This window comes from Sphaerodactylus townsendi, linkage group LG14 (genome assembly GCF_021028975.2).
Source record: "Sphaerodactylus townsendi isolate TG3544 linkage group LG14, MPM_Stown_v2.3, whole genome shotgun sequence".
Classification (NCBI taxonomy): Eukaryota; Metazoa; Chordata; class Lepidosauria; order Squamata; family Sphaerodactylidae; genus Sphaerodactylus; species Sphaerodactylus townsendi.
The window spans coordinates 28,376,061-28,398,121 of record NC_059438.1 but is presented as its reverse complement, the minus strand read 5'-3'; the positions used below and the strand labels follow the sequence as shown (position 1 = coordinate 28,398,121).

Genomic DNA, 22,061 nt, shown 5'->3' with positions numbered 1-22,061 from the left:
TCTGTTGTGTTTGCTCCCATAAACCTCATAGAGGTCCCTTCCACACACGTGGAATAATCAGAGGTGGGATCCAGCAGGTTGTCACAGGTTCCTGAGAGTAGATTACTAATTATTTGTATGTGCCAAGAGGGGGTTACTAATTGGTGATTTTGCCACATGATTTTTGCCTTAGTTACGCCCCTCCTCTCAGCAGTAGTGTGCAGAACTTGAAGAAGTCTAGCAGGAGGTGCACTGGCATGCGTGGCAGCCTGCGACTGCGTGCATTCGTTTCCCACCCAAGGACTGGCACAGCGGCTGCGTCCTTGCCACAGCCCCGCCACCGGAATGCCCCGCCCAGCCCCATTGGCGCTACACCACAGTTTGAATCCCACCACCATGGGAACCTGGTACTAAAATTTTTGGATCCCACCACTGGGAATAATGCACTTTCAATACACTTTGCAGCTGTGCGGAATACCAAAATCCACTTGTGAACAATTGTGAAAGTGGATTGAAAGTGCATTATTCTGCATGTTTGGAAGAGGCCAGAGACCATCCTCAATCCCGTATTCAGATCTAAGCACCATACCCAAATAAGTGGTCAGGATCAAAACAAAGAGACGGGTTCAGGAGGAATACCTCAAAAGAGCAGAGAGGTATTTAGAACATGAAAAAATATGATGCTGACAACATACTTTGATGCTGAGCCAGCAATGTGAGGAGGGAGAAGTTCCTAGTAGGAAACCGTTTTGGCAATGATTCCTTAAGAAGGGGGAAAGGTACTGCATAAATTCTGAATACAAGAAAGTGCTCAAAGGGTTCTAGAAATCCAGGCATGACTGCTTTCACTTCAAAATATCCTTTTGGAGAGCTACTGGGCTTGGTCCCTTTCCATTCAACAGCTCCAGTTACAGACACACAGAGAATACAACTTCTGGATGCCTCGTACTTGGAAAAGTGGCTGGGAAAAAGCACAGTGTCTTCCTTGCGTTGCATTATTATTTTTGCCACAGTAATAATAGAATCAACTGAACTCAGAATGCAGCAAACCCACACCCTGAGCCTCCCCTAAAATCTAGCACACCCAACCTTTAAAGAATCCATGATGACATCCACACAGATTTTAATGAGTATTAAACGGCTTTCTTTCTTTAAAAAAAAAAAAAAGCAATATGAAAAACAATGAAGACCAACTCCCCCAAAAGTTAGTTCTATACATTGGAGGTGCCATGAAAGATGCAGGTTCCAATAAGTGAGTCTTGCGAGTGAGCAGACTGTCCAGCTTACTCATATTCCGGGAAGACTCCTCGGCCAGCCTCCTTCCGAAGATGCGTTGCTGTCCTCTGCACTGTCCTGAGCCGGTGGCTAAATAAACAAGCCCAAGCAAGCAGATTTTCTTTCCTGGAGGAGCGCCGTGTCCCACGACAAACAGATGCAACGCAGGTTCATGGGACCAAGAGCCTAATTCTTAGGGCACCTGTTACGAGCAGCTCCCAATTTAACAGTTTGGAGCAGTGGCATTCACTCCACGGGTTGCAGAGAGCTGCATTCACAGTTTTAACCAAAGGAACCAGGGTTACTTCCAGCCTTGGCACAAGGTCTAAAGCTTGCATCTCCGGGAGACTCATAGTTTGCCTGTTCCTTCAGTGGCAGTTGTTTCAAGGTGGGAACCATCCACCAACCACAAGCTCTTCCGGGCAAGAGACTTTGCTGGCATACAGGGCTAGTGCCACATTGGGTAACAGTGCTTAGAACAACTGCAGGTAGCTCTGGAGCCAATGAGTGAGAGCCACGGATTCAGAGGTGGTGCAAGAAAACAAATCATCCGAGCACACGAATCCCATAGACCTCCAGCCAGAAAACGTATGCAGGCGCTCAGCTATCTCAGCACCAGTTCATTTCACTGGAGATCACGTAATTCACCACAACTGTGCTCCAAAGAGAAGGCTGCTCCGTGGCAGATTTAGCAGTGCTGGCGTAGTTGCTGCCTGAACAGAATTCTGCATGGAAAAACCCACTTCCCAGAATCTCTCTAAATTTAATGTGGGGGAGGAATGTTGCTCTAGTTATATCACAGTTTAAGCTCTAAAGCCTGCTTTTCACTCTGCCGCCGCTCAAGGTGGAAGGGCAAAACCCAACACAGAGTACTAATGTCTCAAGAGCCTAGAGTTTAGAGGGAATTCCAAGATGCCTACCTAACAATTTGATTTGGGGGGGGGGGGATGCTGAGACACAACCATATCGGGCTTGCCTCCCTCAGCTGTTTCAGAACAGATCTTGGGCTTTTTCTGGAGGGTGAGGTCTTAAGAGGAGCCAGGCCTGTCTCCCCTGCTTTACTGCACCATCCCCAACATTTGCACACCGCAAAAAGACCACTGTGCAAAGGGCTCCCGAGTCCTGCCCTTCCCTGGGCCAGCGCTCAAAGGAATCACAGTAAGAAAGGAGCTGGATTGGAGACGCAGGTTTTAGGCCCACAGATTCCAATCTGATCTGAAAACAGACCTTGTGGTGGGAGTGGCCAAGCAGGGCTGGCTTATGACTGGTTTCCAGACCCATCTCGTCCCCCATTTGGAAGGCTGCTCGGGACCACTTGATTGAGTGAACAGTAAAAGAAGACATAGAGGGCAATGACACAACCTATGAATGGTCAAGCCCGGCAGACAAGATGACCACCTGCTTCAGCTACATATTTCCACTCCCCCAGCAACCCCCACCCCACTCACACACCCTACTTTGTGTATTGGAGGAACATGTTTCCCAAGGATGCGAAGCATCTGGCAGGGTTCATCCAGCTTGAAAATGGGGGTGGGCGGAAATTTGGTACAGCCCATCAACCATCCAGGGCAGCTGGTCAAGGCAGGCAGGGCGCAACAGGGTAGGTGTTCTCAGCAGACGTGTGCTGCGCACTGTGCTCCTGCAGCAAGCCCAGGTCTAGAAAGCGCTCACCGCACCACATGCACTTGTAGTGTTGCTCCCGGGTGTGGACCCCGTGGTGCTTGTTCAGGTGTTCCCGCTGCTTGAAAGCCTTCTCACAAGCTGGGCACTTGTAGGGCTTTTCCCCGGTGTGAACCCGCCGGTGGCGCTGCAGGTCAGAGGCATATTTGAAGCGTTTCTGGCAGTCCGGGCACTTGAGGGGCCGCTCGCGGGCAGGGTCGCAGCGGTGCTGCACAAATTCTGACGAGGAGAAGAAGCGTCTCTCACAAAGGGTGCAGCGGAGGGGCTTCTCTGCACAGTGCGAGGCCAGCTGGTGTTTCTGGAGGGCAGAAGCCCGCTTATAGGCCTTGCTGCACACGGCACACTTGAATGGCCGCTCGGCGCTCTGGACGCAACGGTGGCGCAGCAGCTCCGAGGACTGGCTGAAGCCCTTCTGGCAGGCGTTGCACTTGAACAAGTTCTCGATGCCATGGACATGCTGGTGGTAGAGCAGATGAGCCGGCTGCACAAAGCCCTTCTCGCACAAGGAACACTTGAATGGGGGCGCTTGCGGCTCTTGTTCCGTGGAGGTTGTGGGACTCACGGTCTTGTGCGTGCGGCGGTGGCGCATGAGCGCATACTGCTGCTTGAAGCTCATTTGGCAGAGGTCGCACTGGAAGGGGCGCTCAGTGCTGTGTGTGCGCTCGTGCTGCCGGAGGTCTGAAGGCCGTCGGAACGCCTTGTGGCAGGCACCGCATCGAAAGGGCCGCTCGCCACTGGGGGTGCAGGGGTGCTGCAGCAGTTCCGACGACTCCTTGAAGTGCAGCTCGCAGACATTGCAGCGGAAAAGGTGCGCCTCGCCCGAGTGGGCGTACATGTGGCGGACCAGGTGGGAGCGGTGCTTGAAGGCCTTCTCGCACACTGTGCATTTGTAAGGCCGCTCGGCGCTGTGCGTGCGCTTATGGTGCACCAGGTGCGAGGACTGGCTGAAGCTCTTGTCGCAGAGGCTGCACTTGTAAGGTTTCTCCCCGGTGTGCACTCGCTCGTGGCGTGACAGCTCCGAGAGGTGCTTGAAGGGTTTCTGGCAGATGGGGCAACTGTAAGGTTTCTCCACAGGGGCCCGGTTGAGCGCCGCCGGTTGCTGGGGTGATGCAGGCTCCTCGGGTGCCGCCGCCACAGCCGCAGCTGCCTTGTAGGTCTTTTCACAGATGGAGCACTTGACGGCAGCACTGCCGTTGTGGACATTGTGATGCTGAGCCAGCGATGTGAGGAGGGAGAAGCCCATCTTGCACACTCCACAGACAAATGGCTTCTGTTCCACTTGCAAGCACTGGTGCTCCAGGAGGTCCGTGGCCTGGTGGAAGATCTTTAGGCACTGGGTGCATTGAAAGGACCGGTCGTGGCTCCCCTGCAGACACTGGTGCTCCTGGGGGTTAGAGAGGTGGGCCAAGTCATGGCCACACACCCCGCATTTGGCAGAGGGTTCCCCGCTGCTGACAGGGATAGGCGGGTGGTGCTGCAGGCTGTTGGGTTCTGGCTGGAGCAGGATGCCGTACACAGCACAGCCCAAGGGATTCTCGCCCACAGCGCTCGACGGGATGGAATGCTCCGGGAGAGCAGCTGTCCCAACATGGTGCGGTGGCTGTTGCGGAGGGGGCGGCTGCTGTTGCCAGCTTTCTGACATGCTGGAGAAAAGGAAACGGGGTTTCCGCAATAAGGGCTTCAGCTTCTCAACGGAGAGGGAAATTATTAAGGAGATCTGAATTCCCAGTGGCTGATTCCGAAGGCGGAAGGACTAAGCTCACAGCACTGGCCTCCTGAGTGGGCTAGCGCAGCAATTCCAAAACGTGTTTGGATTCAAAGGCAGGCAGACACAAACAGGCAGAGGATCCAGTAGAAAACACTGCGTGTCCTTCCGGAAGGCGTTTCAAGAACAGATCCTGAAAGAAGAGAGCACCTTAGGTTAAAGCCCACAAACGTCAGGCAATTTTTATATTGTTTAGAAGTCTGATTATTCTAAATAAGAATCAAGATGGTTGCTGATCTTCCCCGTGTTCCTCCAAGGCCACGGACAGAACCAAGTTAATAGCCTGAAGCAATATGTTAATTTGGAACCCACAGATACCTGGCCAGAGGCTGAGGAATCTTCCTCCCCAACAAATCCTCTCCACACACCTTTAAGTCCTACAGAGCATATCAAGTTTCCCACACTTCCATGAAACATATAACCAATGAACTAATATCTGCAACTGAACTAAACCTACACACACCTGCATCTCTGTTACAGAGAACAAGAAATATACAGCTTTGCTGGGGGTCAAAAACAGCTTGGTGAAGGACTCATCACTTGCAATCAGGGCCAGAAAGAACTAAGCAAGACAAAGTCTTGAAACCAATTTTGAACCCAGATGCCTCCCAATGAGCAAAAGGTGGTTTTCCTGGATCTTGGGAAGAACTGGATGTATTTATTCCAACTTCATGAAAAAAATAAAAGGTACCTAGAAGCTAGCATCTGTCACCAGCAATTACTCTGATGGGAATACAGGTGGGTATAGAGATGTAAAATCCAAACAGGCCCTTCAGGAATCTCTAAGAGCATCCACCCAGATTCAGCTATTATGGTCTGGTGACGCTTGCCTGAGGACACTATTCCTGCTGAGTTAAGTTAACTCCATGTCACCAAAGGCAACAGAAGGAGCTCAAAAGCTGGTGAAAGCCATATTGAGAGAGGAAGTAATTTCTGAGACTTCTCCTAGCGCTGAGGATTTTTCATTATTACCTAGGTTAGGGCAAGTTTTCTTTTAAAAGGTGGTAGCCCCCTAATGTCATTTATACCTTGCACACAACCCAATACCCTCTTCTTTCTGCAGGCTGCCCTGATTTTCTGCCTGAGCCACCCTAGTGGATGACTGGTGATGACATAGTGCAGCTCTGTTGATTCTCCACAATCTTCTCAATGGCCTTCTATATCACTGTTGATGGCTTCCTTCTGAATCGCTGGGCAAGGAAGTGGGGGTGCTATGGTGGCTCTGCACCTTTTGGCAAGCCGACTGCTGAAGGCACTGCAGGGGGATTTGTATTCTGCCCTGCACTCTGCCACTATCTCCCTCAGTCTCCTCAGCATCTATATAAAACTGCAGGGGATGTAATATGAGGATCTGGAGAGAGATGCCATTCATGCAGCTCCGATTTGCCTTTCCATCTAATCTGGATGAGGCAGTGGGCAGTGCAAACAGAATTCCTGACCTCTTAAACAGACCGGTAGGGAATGAACAAATGAGTTGGCAGGTGAACAAACTGGCTGGGCAGTAGTACTGACCTACTTCCGAGCAGGATTCTAGACCCCCTGTAAGATCAGGTTCGTGGTTTGCCATAGTTCTATTAAATCCAGCCAAGAAGGATGGCAAACAGCACTCATGTTTCAGAGAGACTTTTACTGACATTCCTGAGACCTTTCCTAGGTGAAGAAGAAGAAGAGTTTGGATTTGTACCCCCCTTTCTCTCCTGTAAGGAGACTCAAAGGAGCTTACAAACTCCTTTCCCTTCCCCCCTCACAACAAACACCCTGTGAGGTGGGTTGGGGTTAGAGAGCTCAGAAGAATTTGTGACCCAGCTGGCATGTGTTGGAGTGCACAAGCTAATCTAGCTCACCGGATAAGCCTCCACAACTCAAGTGGCAGAGCGGGTAATCAAACCCAGTTCTCCAGATTAGAGTACACCTGCTGTTAACCACTATACCACGCTGGCTCTTGTGACAGTTAGCCGTGTTTTGGCAAAATCCAGGTTGCATTTCTACAATTTCTGATTTTTTTCAGAGCTTCTGATGAGCATAGATTTTCACTACCAGATTCCTGAGGCATGAGGTCTGACTGGATTATGCCCACACTTACAATTCTGCACTGGATCACCTGTAGGTATAACAAAGTACTGGTTTTTACCCAGGTCTCCATTGTGACTTGGCAAAGTTGAAAAGAGCAATCCACACTCCTCTGCTACCAACCTTTTTCCAAATTTAGACACGGCATTTTTAGACTCTGTGACAATTTTGAGTAAGAAATATACCACCCAACTATCCATCTTCCATGAGGCAATCTACATTCAGCACCTTGTGGTAATATAGAGAGACAGCCTTCCAAGCTGTTCTTTGCTTCTTGATGAATTACCAGCATATGTTAAGTTTCCCGAAAGCCACTTCCACTGAAAAAATAAAAATTACATTGGGGGGAGGGGGGGGCAGACTTCATCGAGCAAATGGGAGTTTTCAAAATAAAAATGGGGAGGGTTAATTTTGGACATGGAAGCAGTTAAACGAATAAACAATGTAGACAATCCTGATCCTTCTCTCTGTATGATAGTGGCAGACTTTCTTCTGGAAATTACTAAATGCCAGTAGATTTCCTTCCACTTAACATTTATTTCCTGTACTGTATATGTTTTTTAATCGGTTTTTTACTATTGTTGTACTGTTGTCTATGCCAATAAAGGCTTGCTGCTGCTGAAAATAAACAATGTAAAAGGTGAGCCAAAGGAAACTCTGCAAACAACAATACATGCACAGATTCTATATGACAACTTATACATGTATGAACATACAGTTCAAATGAAGGTTATTTCTCATAGCTTCCCCACCCTCGCACATAGAGATCCTATTAGCATACAAATGACCAAACATCCCCAAGTGCATTCTCCCACCTTGTCAAGTACCAAGAAGACTTTTACCATGCACATTTGGTAAAATACTTGACCGCGCAAAGACTCAGGTGCATTCTGTCCATGACCCTGGTCTGAATGCTGGCAAAGCCCCATGGTCAAACAGCAAATAAAGAAGAAGGAGAGAGGCCACTTAGAAGGAAAATGACCCAATCTCCAATCAAAGTTAGAGCACGAGGCCCTCCAGTTTGTATCTGATTTCTCTTATATGAGTGTTGGGCTGGGCTTTTAGGTTTTTCAGCTTACCACATGTACTTGGAAGCCCCCATCAACTTCCCTGGAGCAGAGAGACAGAAGCCCCTCTCTGGAAGAAGAGCCTTTGAAAAGTCTCTAGATTTAGGGTCTAAGCAGCAGGCCCTCATGCCATAGTTTCACCTTCACAGGTGACCCTTGGGTCAAGTAATCTGCCTGAAGCCTCACCTAGAGACAGGACCAATTTGGACAGGTGCCCGGCCACAGGGCTCCAACGCCAGCTATCGCCAGTCCCAGGAAATGAATGAGACCTAGCATAACAACTGCCAGCAAGAGCAGGCCACGGAGCCAGGTAAGCCAAGCCGAGGGTCTGGGACTTGTTAAGCATGTCCTTTTGCGGGTCTCCAGCCCAATAGGAGGTGGCTTAGCTCACTGGCATCGCCCCTGCTTGGCACGCACAAGATGCCAGCCTTGCCCCCCTGGCATGGTCCATCAGAAAGCAAGAGGCGCTGCTTAGCCTGGTCTCCAAAGACAGTGCAAGGCCGTGTGGGCCAAGGGCCGGTTTCAGACGTGTCCCCCCCTCCCCAAGCGAGCCAGGAGGGCACCCCGAAAATATGCCAGCGGATCCCTCCTTTCGGGAGGATTCACACAGCAGGGGCAAGCAAAAGATGCGTGTCGCGGAAGCGCAAGCAGACAGACAGGAGTTGGTCCGGCGTCCCCGGGAGCGGAGGGGCGGTCCAGCCCTTGTCGCGGGGAAAGGCCTCCAGGCCTCCAGGCCAGAAAGTCCAACCGGAGGCGGGGGCGGGGGACCCATCGTAGGCCCAGCGGCGCGGGGCCACCTACCTCCTTCTGACACCCCCTCAGAGGACCGGAAGAGAGATGCGGCCTAGTCGCCCCGCTCGATCCTCGGCCTCGCGTTAACCGCTTCTGCGGCGGGGAGGGCAAGCGAGGAGCCGGGCGGGGAGACGCGGGAAGGGGCGGCGCCCTCGCGGCGGTGAAGGCTCGGCGGGGATCGGGGCCGCCCTCTGCCGGACCGCAGAGAGAACTGCGGGTCGGACGCGAGGGGGAACTGCGGGGGAGGACGGGTGGGCTCGGCCGGGCCTGGGCGCCGGGGAGGGACGGCAGCGAAGGAGACTTACTCGCGAGTAGTGGTGGCTGGCAGGCCAGTGGTCTCGGCCGAGGGTCGTCCCGGTTGTGCAAACAACGCAACGTCCGAAATAGATGGGGTGGGGAGGAGGGGGGTCTCTGAATAATAGGGAAGCTGGAAGGCGGCATCCACATCCGTGTTGTGTGTAAATGGAGCAGGGGCTGCTGATGAACTGCCAGGTCTCTCAGGCGGAAAGGGGCGGGGGGAGCACGTTTTGTGCTTGGATATAAGCAACATTAAACAGGATTTATGCAGCGTCTAGGACAACATTTATTCTCGCAGAAAGTTTGGTAATTAATGTTTGATAGGGAAGATCCACTATCTGGAAAAGTGGGCTGCAATCCGCAAATATTTGTGCTGGAATAACATGTGAATATGTATGCATGCATACACACAGACACATGTAAAAGATTGAGGCCCTATGTCATCATAAAGATTTTTTAATGATTGATACAAAACTGTCTTATGTATGTGTGTAAATTATTATTATCAACATCATCACCATCATTAATTATCCATTCGTTTCATTTCTCACTTAGACCCAAGGCGGATTTCAAGTATAATAAACACTTCCAGTCAAATAGAAAATGGATTACAATTTATTATAATATTTGAATCTCACAACCAAGATTCTTCCTAGTAAGATGAAATAATGCAGCTGGGCAAGGATTGTAGAATGAAAGGGAAAGGAAGGAGGTACAGAACAAGGCATGCAAATCTCTCTGTTTAAGCCAGCGAAAGAGTCACTGTGGGAAAGACTCTGTGGGAAAGACTCTATCTGTAATAAAAGTCACCTCCTGAGCTGATCTGCTCCTGCTATATGAAAGCTTTCTGAACAATTTAAAGTTGTGGCCTCAAATGTTCTCCTTCCCCACATTTTTTTTAATTTTGTAACATTCAGCCTGATGAAGAGTTGTTGTGACTGGAAAGCTTGTGCCATATTTTGTGTCTTTTGGTTATTGCTAATACTAAATTGGATTGTAGTTTAGCTGTTTTAAAAAATTATTTTGGTCCAGTGCAGCTGCAAATCTCTTTCAAAAAATGAAGAGGCAGCAAAACGACTGTTGGCAAGAGATGTCTGAGGAAAGAAGCCTGTGATTTGGCAGAGGAAGGTGGAGGTTAGTGGAAGAACGCCCTGAGAGGGTTGGTTGAGGATAAGACGGAGGCACCTGGTGTCCTCATACCCACATTTTCTGTGATCAACTGCAACCAAAGGGAACTCGCTTTACCTTTAATATGCAGAACAAGTATCTTTAATATATAGAGCAAGTCAAGAAACTGACCAGAAGGAAGACTTCAGCCTTCTTCCTATACCTATTGCCACTGGAACCAACTCAAAACTTCAGTGAAGGAAGCGTTAATCTTCTCTTGCAAGATTTCACAAAGAACAAGAATCCAATTTACAGGCAGTGGGCTTTCCCACCCTGAGTATGCTGTCTGATTTTTACATTATTTTTGTTGATCCAATTTGGTGCCCACAGACACCTTTCCTAATGCCCAAGTGTATTCAAAATATGCTATCAGTGGAGATTTTGTCCGGGAGGATTTCTGAACTGGCCATATGATTGGCTGTGCAGACTTGTTTTTAAAAAATTGCGTTGGCAGCAGCCACCACCGCAGCACAAAGACCTTTGCCGCAGGATGCAAGAAAAATGTTTTTTAAATAATAGGTTCATTTTAAAAGTCATTCTGTTAAACAGAACTTCTGCCTGAAATGGTAAAGAGTTACATACAACCTCACTCCCTGACGTTTTGCAGTTTGCTCCATTTCTGATGGCCGTCATTTTGTTGTTGGGTCCACCTCCATTTTGTCCACCCACCAACTTGTGTAAGAATCCCAAGGGTGCCTGTAGGCTCAAGGGTTTGGAGACCCCTCCATTATTGTATGATACGGTTCTCACTGAGGATGCAACTGGCATAATTGCTGCTCCCTGTTAAGCTATATGTGTGCTATTGTTGAAATAGATCTGAGCATGCTCATGCACATCAAACACACCCTTGGCTTTAGAATTGTGAACACATTACAAAACTTGCTGGACACACATAAAGGATCTCCAGTAAACTTTCTTATTGTCTAAGCAACAATGACTCTTGCACCACCACTGGTCCACCTAACGCTTGTTAGCTTCGTGTGTTTTTTTTCTCAGAGTTCTTTTCTCTGTGTTATACACAAAGGGAATATGTTTTTGCTTCCTTTCACTGAATGGAAGAAAGGGAAAAGCATCAACAGAAACAACAAAGGGTCAAAATGGCACTCCATTCTTGCCCATTTGTCCTAAAGGTCTATCCCCTGCCCCAAAAGTCACCACTGGCCTATAGTTGCTAGATCTGCGTCATCCCAATTCACAGCATTGCCTTGACGCTATCGCTGCCTTCTGTTTAAACAGAGATTGATAAAGATGCCAACCTCCAGAGGGGTCCCCCCCTGAACTCTCCAGAATTACAAGTGATCTCCAGAGTACAGCAATCTTCCTGAACTATCCTCACAAGAACCACCTTGAAGATGAAAATGTGGGTGACCAGCCCCAAGTCACCCCACAAGCCTCCAAGGGCGGAGCAGAGCTTTGAACTTGGACCTCAAACCAGTTTCAAACCCCTAGCGCAACAACAACAAAAATAGATTCTGCACATCATTTTCATAAGGCATGGCAATCGTTGTGAATGAATTCGGTGGGGAAAACGAGTTCATTTATAACGATTGCAACGTTATAAATATATGCTGTGCAGAATCAAGCCCCCTGGTTTGGAAAACCTGGATTAACATTTTAGCCTTCAAAAAAAAAAAAAAAAAAACGTTTAGAGCACCCGTCCGTCTTCAGAAGTCAAACTGATGAAAGCGACCGGCTGTGATGGTAGCCAGGCCCAAATGGAGGATGCGCGCCACTGGAGAGACAAGTGGGGTATAAGTATTTAAATGAACACATCAGGCGATGACAGAAGCCCCTCCTGAGCCTGAGCCTCTGCGTGGTCGAGGAGGCTGTTTTGTGTTTGTGGGGGGGAAATGGCAGCTGCGCGGGCAGGGCGGGAGAAGGCCAGCAGGCACCGCCCCTGGGCCTGCCCTCCTTCGCCATGTCTCTGACGAGCGCCTCCATGCAAGGACGCACGCGGGCGCGCCAGCCATGAGCGGGACGATGCTGGTGGGCTACAGTAGCAGCAGCAGCAGCTCGGGCTCGTCGTCGGGCAGTGAAGACGGCTCCTCCGCCGCCGCCCAGGAGGCAGCCCCCCAGGCGGGGAGCCCGGCCGCCCTTCCCGCTGCCAGGTGGGCTTCCTCGCGGGGTCTGACCGGCCACTTCGGGGGACGGGGAAGCGGAACCGGCTCCGCCTGACTTGGGAATTCCTTCCTCCATTAACTGTGCGACTAAACAAGAGCGCCTCCCTGGCCACGGAGTTATTAAAATAGTCTCCCTTTCCCAGCCCTGTACCTCATAGCGGCTTTCAAATTTGCAACATGGAAAATGTAATCCAACCCCAAATAATATGCGCGCCCCTTTAAAGGACTGTCCCGGTTTTGTTATGGGAAACTTTGGTTGACTGCAGCCCACTTTGTGCAGACTGCTGGGGATGCCTCCTCTGAAAGGAAGCAATCCTCTCCCCTTTTTTTGCCATTGCAAAGAGAGCTCAGCCCCGAGAAGCTTGCAGGAATGGAGGATGTGTGCCCCCCATCTCTCCCAAGTCTCCCTCCTTTCTACTATATCCTGAATGGTGTGGAGTGACAGAGGTAACTAACCACCCCCAACCTAGTTTGGGGCCAGATGACCTGCTTCTCTAATGACAGTTTCCATGGAGCACCACTGAGTAACATGCCCTAGGCTAGGTGGGTGGGCTGTGAGGGGTGTTTCCCAACATGGATCTGCAAGTTGAGAATTCTTTTCAGTGCCAAGGTACCATCTTGGTTAGGAGTAGTATTGCCACTAGACCCTAGAGCAGTGGTATTGCCACTAGAGCAAACTAGACCCTAAAGAAGGTGCCCAAATCCCAGAAATAAACCTAAAAATATTTTCTCCTGACATTTTGCCTGCATCTGGGCTGGCATCTTCAGAGGATCTGAAGATGCCAACCTCCTCTGAAGATGCCAGCCACAGGTGCAGGTGAAACGTCTGGAGAAAATGCTACTGGAGCACAACCATACAGCCGGAAAACCCACAACACCCTAGTCATTCCAGCCGTGAAAGCCTCCGACAATACAAACCTAAAAATCTTTTCTTGTCTAGCTCTGTGCTGCCTCGAACATCCAGTCTCTTGCACTGGCCACACACATCATGGCGCAAGGAAGTTTTTTTCCCATGCAAGTTCTACATTTGAGCTCCAGTGGTATTTTGGGGTTCATTTAGTACCTTTTTCCTTTGCTGCCTGAATGGTGGGAGCCATACAGTGATAGTGCTGTAGGAGGCACATGTGGTTCTTTGGTATGCTATCTATGGCTGTTCTGAGCACCATTTCCCAACATGGTACTTGCATCAGATTTCAGGAAAGTAGTCAAGGCCCTTGTCTTGTGGGGTTTGTGGCTGGCAAGTGGTCCCCACCTTGAAACAGCCATCAGAGGAACAGGTAAGTTGTGTGCCTCCCTGGAATGCAAACCTCATCCCAAAAATGGAAGTAAATTGTGGCTGTTTTGGTTGATGATGACTGCACATGAAGGTCTCTGTGGGCCCCAGAGTGAATACCACTGAACTAGCAAATAAACAAGGAGTCTGGGGTTCAGCCATCAGTTCATGTTTTTCATGTTTCTGTCTTTCTCAAAAAAGAAACAAAATGTGAGCAGGTTGAGAACACTCAAAATTCTCTTTTGGCTCTGGTTCCCTGTCTTGCAGCATACCTGCTCCCCGCCTTCCTGTACCAGACAGTGTGCTAAATATGTTCAGCGACCAGGAAGAGACGGTGTTGGATGACTGCAGCAAGCACGGAGGCCGCGTGCGGACCTTTGCACATGAACGAGGCAACTGGGCCACCCACATCTATGTGCCTTGTAAGTCCCTTCAATGCTGCACAATGTTCTGTGTATGCAACAGTAAGAGGAAGCAGGGTTGCCAACTTCCAGACGTGACCTGTGCTAGCACAACCTGGAGATCTCCCAGAGTTACAGAGATCCATTTCCTTGGAGGAAAATGGAAGAGGAGTCTACAGCATCACATCCCTGCTCTTTCACTGAACTCTGCCTGCCCCAAGCATGCCCCCAAATCTCCAGAAATTTACCAACATGAGTTGGGAACCATAGGAGAGGAAGGCAGGTGGCCGCAGATTTGGGGAATGGCCACTTGACAGTAATCGTGACCTGCTGGAGATTTCCCCCTTATATTCTTGAAGCAGCACAGCCCTAGAAGGGGGGAAAGAATGTGCAATTGTGTCACAACCAGCTCATGGTGACCTCAACCATGCGGTGTTCAAGACCGGAGATGAACAGAGGTAGCTTTCCCTGTATAGCTTTGGTGCTATCTTCTCCAAATGCAGACCATGGCCGACTGCTTGGCTCCTTGACAAGTTCAGGCTAAACAGGGGGATTCAGGCTGCTGAGCTCAGCCCTAGCTGCTCCATAATCCATGTGCGTGATAGATACTCGGAACCACTTATTCAAATCCTCTTGCAGCTGACAGGACAGAATTTAACAGAAATATTTCCTGGTTGTGGTGGGTTTTCCGGACTGTGTGGCCGTGGTTTGGTAGGTCTTGCTCCTAACGTTTCGCCTGCATCTGTGGCTGGCACCTTCAGAGGGGTATCACAGAGGGAAGTCTGTTACGCAGTGTGTTTCCATTTTACCCTGCAGATGACGCCCAGGAGGACTTCTTGGATCTGCTGCAGATCCTTCATGCACATGCCCAAACACATGTGGCATCACTGACAGCCGCAGCTGAATTCCACATCAGTCTCTCACAAAGCGTAATCCTCCGGCATCACTGGATAAACCCCTTTGTGCAGTCCCTCAAGGAACGCCTCTCCTCCTTTCACAGGTAAGAGATCGTTTGCATTATTGGGGCTGTGTTATCCTGCAGCATGCCTTTCCGCTCCTAGCTCAAATCCCTGACCTACTCTTGAGCATGTTCAGTTTGATCGACCCTCGCCCCCAAAGCGAGACAGCAGCGGGCTTCCCACCTTAAGGCTGCGTTCTATGAAGCCTCACTAGCTCCAATTAACAAGTCGGCCCGCAGGAGTTCTTCTCATCTCTCTCCATCTGTGGCTTTCAAGGCTTGGGCCTCTCAGCCTAGTATTTTGGCAGGGCATTCTAACCGTGCAGTGTTGGAGCCACTGAAGAAAAAGTCCAAAAAGGGGAAGTCGGGATAAGACCTGCCTTACTAAGGGCACTTTCGCACATGCAGAATAATCCTCTTTCAATGCACTTTGCAGCTGGATTTTACTGTGCGAAATAGCAAAATCTGCTTGGAAACAGTTGTGAAAGTGGATTGAAAATGCATTATTTTGCATGTGCGAAAGTGTCCTAAATGCTCCCCACCTGTGGTACTGGCTTCACAAAGTCCCTTGGGAACTAGGTGTCAATCCCCCTCCATTTCACCAAATCCATCTTCTCTGAGGGATCGGGGACTAACTAATGCGACTCACACCAATAACTAATGCGACTCACACCAACGCTGATCGCCATCTAATGCTTCCCACTGCTGCTGCACTCCGACCGCCCACCCACCCCTGGATTTGTTGTGGTTTTTCTCTGTTGAGGAGAAAGGTAGAGTATAAATGAAGTGAATAAATGAATAAATAACTGTGGCCAGTTAAGCCTGCAGCTGATAATCAAGCCAAAGGTGTGCCTCTGTGTTCTCTGTCCTGTTTTTGCTGTTCACCTTCCCAGATAAGATGGCTTCTCTCCCACGTTTCAGGTTCATCTGCAGAGCAGACCAAGTGAAGATTTACACCAATGACACTAAAACCAGGTAGGTGCATACTCTTGGAATATCTGCCCTGGAGAGAGCAGCAGAACAGCTCTGGAACAGAATTTTTTTAATGCCAACTCTATATTGTTTGTAAAATTTCTTGATTGTACAAAAGAGAAAGAAAAAACGTTTTTATGATCAGGAGCTGGAATATTTTTGTCAGGGGTACAGCTGGTAAAAGGGAAGAAGAATATCGTGAACTTTAGTTAATTGGGATCACTTTTGTTGTCTACAACTCATTGCCAAACTTTTCAGTCACTATGAGGTACACCAGGGATGGAGAAGGAAGATAAATTTGTGAATACAGGTGTCAGTTTTGAAAAGGCACTTTGAAATTCTCTCTCCCATTTCTTCCTGCAGGACATTTGTTGGCTTGGAGGTCTCTTCTGGGCATTCCCAGTTCTTGGAGTTGGTTTCTGAGGTGGACAGAGTTACGGAGGAGTTCAATCTAGCCCCATTCTACAAGGTGAAAATTGTTGCTTTTTTTCAGGTGGATGGTGGGAAGATGGTGGGAATGGAGCCTGCCCAAGGCTTCCATTCTGAAGGCTCCCTTATCTTCTGATGATGGAGGTTCTGGGATGAGTAACAGGTTCTTTCAGTGGGTGGAACGACTCATTACGTATTGAGGTCCCCTCCATCTATCTATATATATAAAAATGCGTTTGTTGCTTCGAGAATAACCCCGCACCTGCTGGCCCAAACGCTCTGAAAATTTCACAGACACTTACTCATTCCCCCAACTGTGTTCTTACGTACCTCCCACTGTCAGACAACACACCTGAGCCAGGTAAAACATCTTTTTCCTGGCATACCAGGCCATGAAGCTGTCTGTGTGTAACTGTCACCCTTAGAATGTTCGTGCCCTTAGAATGTTCGCTCAGATGGCCAAATATGAGCAGTGAAAACAGTACATAGGCAATAACTCGAGTGGATGTGAAACACATACACACATTGCCGTGTGAGACGTCAGATGGGGTTCCCCCCCTCACACAGGTACCTTTCACTCTCTGTGCCTCACCCACTGCTACCACACAACACATCTACTCTCATACACATTCAGCGGAGGGAGAGGGAAGGAACGGAGGGGGAGGCATGCAAGGGAAGAGAATATAATATGACCCACCCACCCTAGCAGATGGAGACGGAAGGGAGGGAGGGGGAGGGGTGGCATGCAAGGGAAGAGAGAGTGGGAGAGGGAAGGGACGGAGGGGGAGGTATGCAAGGGAAGAGAAGTTAGGGAGGGAAGAGAGTAAAGGGTGGCATGCAAGGGAGGGGAGGGAGGGGCCACAGTATCTGGATATGACCCACCCACTCTAGCAAAGGGAAAGGGGAGGGAGGTAGTGGGAGGGGTGCCATGCAAGGGAAGAGAAGTGAGGGAGGATGCGATCACACACATCAATGACATCGCACAGTATCAGCCTGCCGTTTCCATGAGCACGTACCGCTGGCCTCTGCAGTCGATTTGCTGCTACTGTTCCTTTCCCATTTCACCACAATAAGCCACAGCAATGCGTGGCCGGGCCCCGCTAGTATGGAATATAATTCAAAAACCTAGAGAAAGATGTTAACATTGTTAAACCTGAACCTGTGCAAGCTTTAGTAGTTCTCCAGGAAAAGGGCTTGCAATGGAAGAGGTGGGTTGGCCTTTTCCAATATCTGTATCCAAGCTGGGTGTGTGTTTATCTCTAGCATGATGAACAGTTTGCTGACTGAGGTGAAGGATGTTCTTAGCTACACTGTATGGAACTCTGGGCCTTGTCATAACAGGAAGGATGCTTTTCCTCAGGAATGACTCTCGATTGAATTCCCTTGAAATGTTTTTGTTGATCAAGCAGATGAAATTATTTATTGTATTTTTATTTACTTAATTTATATCTCACCTTTCTCCCTATCCTCTTCACGAGAGAGAACAGTGAGTGAATTAATTAATTCTTGTAAAGTGCTCAGATATTCTGGGATGGATGAAGGGGTGTCACATTTCTGATTGTTGGCTTCTGGTTCTTCATTGCGCAGAATCCCTCATTTCACCTCAGTCTCGCATGGTGTGTTGGAAACTTGTCTGAAAAACTTGAAGGCCAGTGTCTCCATGAACTGCAGGTAACTTTCCCCATTGTCCTTTGCTGACATTTCCGAAGCATCCAAAGAATTTTAAAGAACCAAGTTGTTGGGCGGCTGGGTGTGTGTGAAAAGAAGGCATAGAGCTCTGTGCCTTGGTCATAGCCTCTTTTGAGGTTTCTAACCATCCTGTGGAAATACTCAGAGTAGCAGCTACTAGAGCCAGAGGTCCCTCAGCAGAAAGAGCAGGTGCCACAACATTAAAGGTCCTGCTATGAACCCTCCTCCCTGTTAAAGAGTGAAACACTATCTGAGAGCTCAGGAACATGTAAGAGGAAACTGTTTCTGAAGCGTGGAGGACCTGGTCCATGAAGAGCTTTAAAAGTCAAAATCTTTAACTGGACCTGAAAAACTAATCGGCAGACAGTAGAGATTGGACAAAATAGCGGTAATCAGGCTCTGTGCACCATTTCTGTACAGTAGCATGTCCAAATCAACACACATCTGCTTCCTTGAAACACTTCCGGGTCAGTTTTCTGCCTGAATTGACTCCTCTCTCCCTCATTTTCCCAGGAGATTGTGGATAGGTTTGAGGATTCTTCCTACTTTCTGCGAATCCATGTGGCCGAAGTCCGTTGCAAGTCGGGCAAGAAGGTCTTCTCCTTTCCTCTGCGATAGGGGCACATGGGAACAGTGCGCCACTTATTTGCACTTCAATAGTCATTCCCCCTGGACATGAGGACTAGTCAGAAGTCACCATTGGCTGCAGCCTCGTGCCAAAGCTGCCTTTCGTTCTATTCACTGAGCACTGGTTTGTCCTTGTGAGTACTGCAGGTGGTGCTGGTAGGGATCAGAGACCTGCCTGTTTCTCAGTGATGCCGCATTGTCAGCGCCACTGAAATTGCTACGTGGAACTGGCGGGTTTGAGAAAAGCCATTCCGTGCTGGGCTGCCGCTGAAAATGACGCTGCACAAATGGGGGAAGCCAGATGACTGGAATCGTGAACTTCAGGGTTTGGTTTGGGTCCTGTTAGATCCAGAGTAGGAAGGTCTCCTCCAGTACAATGATCTGGACCTCTTTCCTCTTTCTAAAGGCTGACACTGTCGCTAAGAGAAATTCAACTAACTCCAAAGCACGCAAGCAAACCTGGGTTGCCTAAATAGCAATATAGATATGGATTTTTCCCACTGAAAGACTCAAAAGCAGGAAAAGGGAGTATTGATTTTTGAACACATGGAGTTATCATTCTCCCAGATAACCACAAGAGGGCAGTGTTGGCTTTCTGTCTGCCTGTGCCAGAAACCCAAATTAGCTACCATATGTGTATATATATCAGCTGTTTACTGTATGTGACCAAAACAAGTTTTTGCTCTGCACAGCTTCCCTCTATAAATTTTTGGAACAGAATCCTTCACACATTTCATGAGGCTTAATTTCCTGATTTTGGGGAGGTGCGTGCAGAGCCCTGATAGAGCCCTATATTGTGCAGCCCCAATGCACAATATAGATTGGTTCAGAGAAGGAACTGTGGGGCTGTTAACTGTACTGAATCTGTTGCTGCTTGCCATAAGGAGCAGGAAGACCCCTTTTCCTATTAATCCTTGCTTATACGGCAGATATATGGCTGTGCTGTTTGAGTTTGCAAAATTTTAAGGCAGTTTTGTTCTTTACTAGCCCTCTGCCTCTTTCTCAGATTTCTTTTCATCCAGTGTTGGTTTACTTAACTGTCCTGAGGGGAGAGCAAGAGATACTTTCTTTGCAGGGCATGTTTGCTCTGTTCCAAAGTGATGCTATGTACGCGTTTTAATTTGCTTCTTACTGCAGGATGGAAAGCACCCATTTTAAACCTGAAAGCAATCCAGTCACTGTAGATATTACATGGTTTGGGGCATAACATTCCCCTATAATCGCAATATTTCCCATCCTCCCTTTCAGCTTGTGCAGAGTGAGTAGTGAGAATTTCCCATCCCCATTTCCATAGGATCACCCATGCTCCAAAACCAGCAGTTGAACCAAACATGCTAACTTTGATTGGGATTAACAAACTCTGATTTGACCAGGTTTGGAGAGCGTGTTTTTAGGAAGGGTCATAGGGACCACTGCTCAGATTTCTGTAGGGCTGGAGTAGACTTGGTAACCGTTTGGTACTTTTTCAGAATCCCGTGGGAAGAGCCCAGCTTTTGTCGTAATGACTCATTTGAAGGTGGTTATGAGGAGAACCTTTATCACTGCAGGTTGTAGAGTCTGCTATGCGAGTGGAATTTGTGTTCCTGATGGATCAACCCTGTGACATCTGGGCCTTGCTGAGGGAGCCACCTAGAATGACCCACTGTATGTTGTCGGCCGGGGCACTCTGCACACGGGAAGATTCCTTGTCTGAATCTCTCTCTGTCACACACACACACACACACACATACACACACATGGGATTGGCTCTTGTGAGTGCCTGGAAAATCTCCAGCTGGTTGTCTGCCTTGGAAGCAATTCTGAATGTTGCTTCAGCAAGATGTTTGTACCCAGCTTCAGAGCTGCAAAAGTTAACTGAGGTTTTAGAGATGCCGTCCGTGTTCTCCAGGGCTTTGAGCAACGTGTCACCTCCTGCTATACAACACAGGGCAGTGGCTGGGCTCTAGAGGGCAGAAACAGGGAGTGCGGTGATACTGCCTGCAAAGAGAGCCACGTTGGTTACGTGAGAGACACACGGCAACAGGAAGCGAACCCCTCTAAACAACCATCAGCCTACCTCTCTTGTACATTTAAATTGCAGTATGTGCAGAATAAACCATTGCTGTTTCTGTAACTCATTAGAACTTTGTGCTGCTTTTGCTGGTGTATTTATTTATTATGTTGGAGTTCTGTACCAAAGCAGCGAAGATGGGGGGGAATCGCTTTTAACAGTTGAGCACGTAGGGGTACTACCCATACCCACAAGGAGCCACAGGTGCCTCGGTGATGGCCAGCCAGCAGAGAGCAATTGGGCGGCATTCCTGCCCTCCACAAAGAGGAGATTAATTTCCAATAGATAGCCATACCACACACATTGACCCCCATGAAGGACTCTATTGCAGGAGCCTGTAACAAAGCCACTCCTGGGCCCCCTGTGAATGGTGGCTTGGATCTCCTTCCCTGCATAGCTTCTAAACAGTTACTGCCCTGTGGCAGGAAAACACACCGGGAAGGAAGGAAGGTTCTTCCCAGTTGGTCAGCCAGCCGCTTCCCAGCTGAGTTGAAAGGGAACAGGCACAAATAGACTGTGGCTTAACCCAGCCAACGTTGAAGTCCTCTTAGGGGAATTATATTGCCGTGAGAGGAAAGGGTTTTTGTTTTTGTTGTGCTAGGGTGGAGAAAGGAAAACCCGTTAGTGCAAGTGGAGGCTGCCTTGCTGAGGAAGCACTGTGTTGAGGAAACCGGAAACACAAAGACTGAAGTCTGCACCAGCCATTGCATCTGCTATTTAAAAAACGGCCGGAACAGAATTGGCACTCTTCACTGTACAGCAATGGCTCAACAGTAGGAACAGGTAGCAGTGAGGTTACCAACTTCCAGGTGACAGCTGGTTCTCTCCTACTATTACAAGTGATCTCCGGGGAACAGAGATCAGTTCGCCTGGCGAAAACCGCCACTTTGGAAGATGGACTTCTCATGGCATTACTCCCCACTGATGCCCCTCCCCTCCCCACGCACCATCCTCAGTCTCTCCAGGTGTTTCCCAACCCAGAGGTGGCAACCCCAGATGGAAGGCTCTGTGTCGAAGCGTGGCTGCCCATCTGCCCAGCGACAAAGCCAGCATCCCCTTTCCGTTCAGCTGCCTTGTTTTCCACCTCCCTCCTGGCCTTTATTGAGCCCATCAAAGGGAGAGCGCGGTCAGGTACATGCAACCTTTCCAAGCCCAGGTGACCAGCCAGAATAGATCTAGCAGCCAACTGCACCTTAGGCAATTCCTGGAGATTTTAGAAGGGAGCCTAGGAGGTCTGGGGAAGCAAGGGGACTCAGTGAGGCATGATGCCATGCAGTCTGGGGAGTAATGCATTCAAGGGTGCAGGAAAAGGGATTCCACCTAAACAAACTTCCTGACCTTCAGGGCTGTTCGACAGTGGAATTCACTGCCTCAGAGAGTGGTGGAGTCTCCTTCTGAGGTTTTAAAACACAGGCTGGATGATCAGGAGTGCGTTGATTGTGTGTTCCTG

At 49.0% G+C, this 22,061-nt stretch overlaps 2 protein-coding genes across 3 annotated transcripts; one reads left to right on the top strand and one right to left on the bottom strand.

Moving 5' to 3' along the window:
- Window positions 1-1,085: 1,085 nt before the first annotated feature.
- Window positions 1,086-4,712, bottom strand: ZNF319 (zinc finger protein 319). The gene has a single exon (XM_048515762.1). The coding sequence runs from the start codon at window positions 4,574-4,576 to the stop codon at window positions 2,831-2,833; it is 1,746 nt and encodes a 581-aa protein (XP_048371719.1). The 5' UTR covers window positions 4,577-4,712; the 3' UTR covers window positions 1,086-2,830.
- A 3,316-nt stretch (window positions 4,713-8,028) lies between these two features.
- USB1 (U6 snRNA biogenesis phosphodiesterase 1) lies at window positions 8,029-20,674 on the top strand. 2 transcript variants are annotated; one of them, XM_048515764.1, is made up of 7 exons: window positions 8,029-8,146; window positions 13,753-13,907; window positions 14,703-14,886; window positions 15,766-15,819; window positions 16,180-16,285; window positions 17,833-17,916; window positions 18,448-20,674. In XM_048515764.1, the coding sequence occupies exons 2-7, from the start codon at window positions 13,796-13,798 to the stop codon at window positions 18,550-18,552; spliced, it is 645 nt and encodes a 214-aa protein (XP_048371721.1). In that variant the 5' UTR covers window positions 8,029-8,146; window positions 13,753-13,795; the 3' UTR covers window positions 18,553-20,674. The 2 variants fall into 2 exon arrangements, with proteins under 2 accessions (XP_048371721.1, XP_048371720.1); XM_048515763.1 differs by lacking the exon at window positions 8,029-8,146 and adding an exon at window positions 12,015-12,200.
- The last annotated feature ends 1,387 nt before the right edge of the window (window positions 20,675-22,061 follow it).

Bases quoted from the DNA above. Each gene is read 5' to 3' on its own strand.
- ZNF319 (XM_048515762.1), bottom strand. From the start codon at position 4,576: ATGTCAGAAAGCTGGCAACAGCAGCCGCCCCCTCCGCAACAGCCACCG.
- USB1 (XM_048515763.1), top strand. From the start codon at position 12,061: ATGAGCGGGACGATGCTGGTGGGCTACAGTAGCAGCAGCAGCAGCTCG. The intron at 12,201-13,752 runs GTGGGCTTCCTC...CCTGTCTTGCAG, and splicing joins GCCGCCCTTCCCGCTGCCAG to CATACCTGCTCCCCGCCTTC. The intron at 13,908-14,702 runs GTAAGTCCCTTC...TTTACCCTGCAG, and splicing joins CACCCACATCTATGTGCCTT to ATGACGCCCAGGAGGACTTC.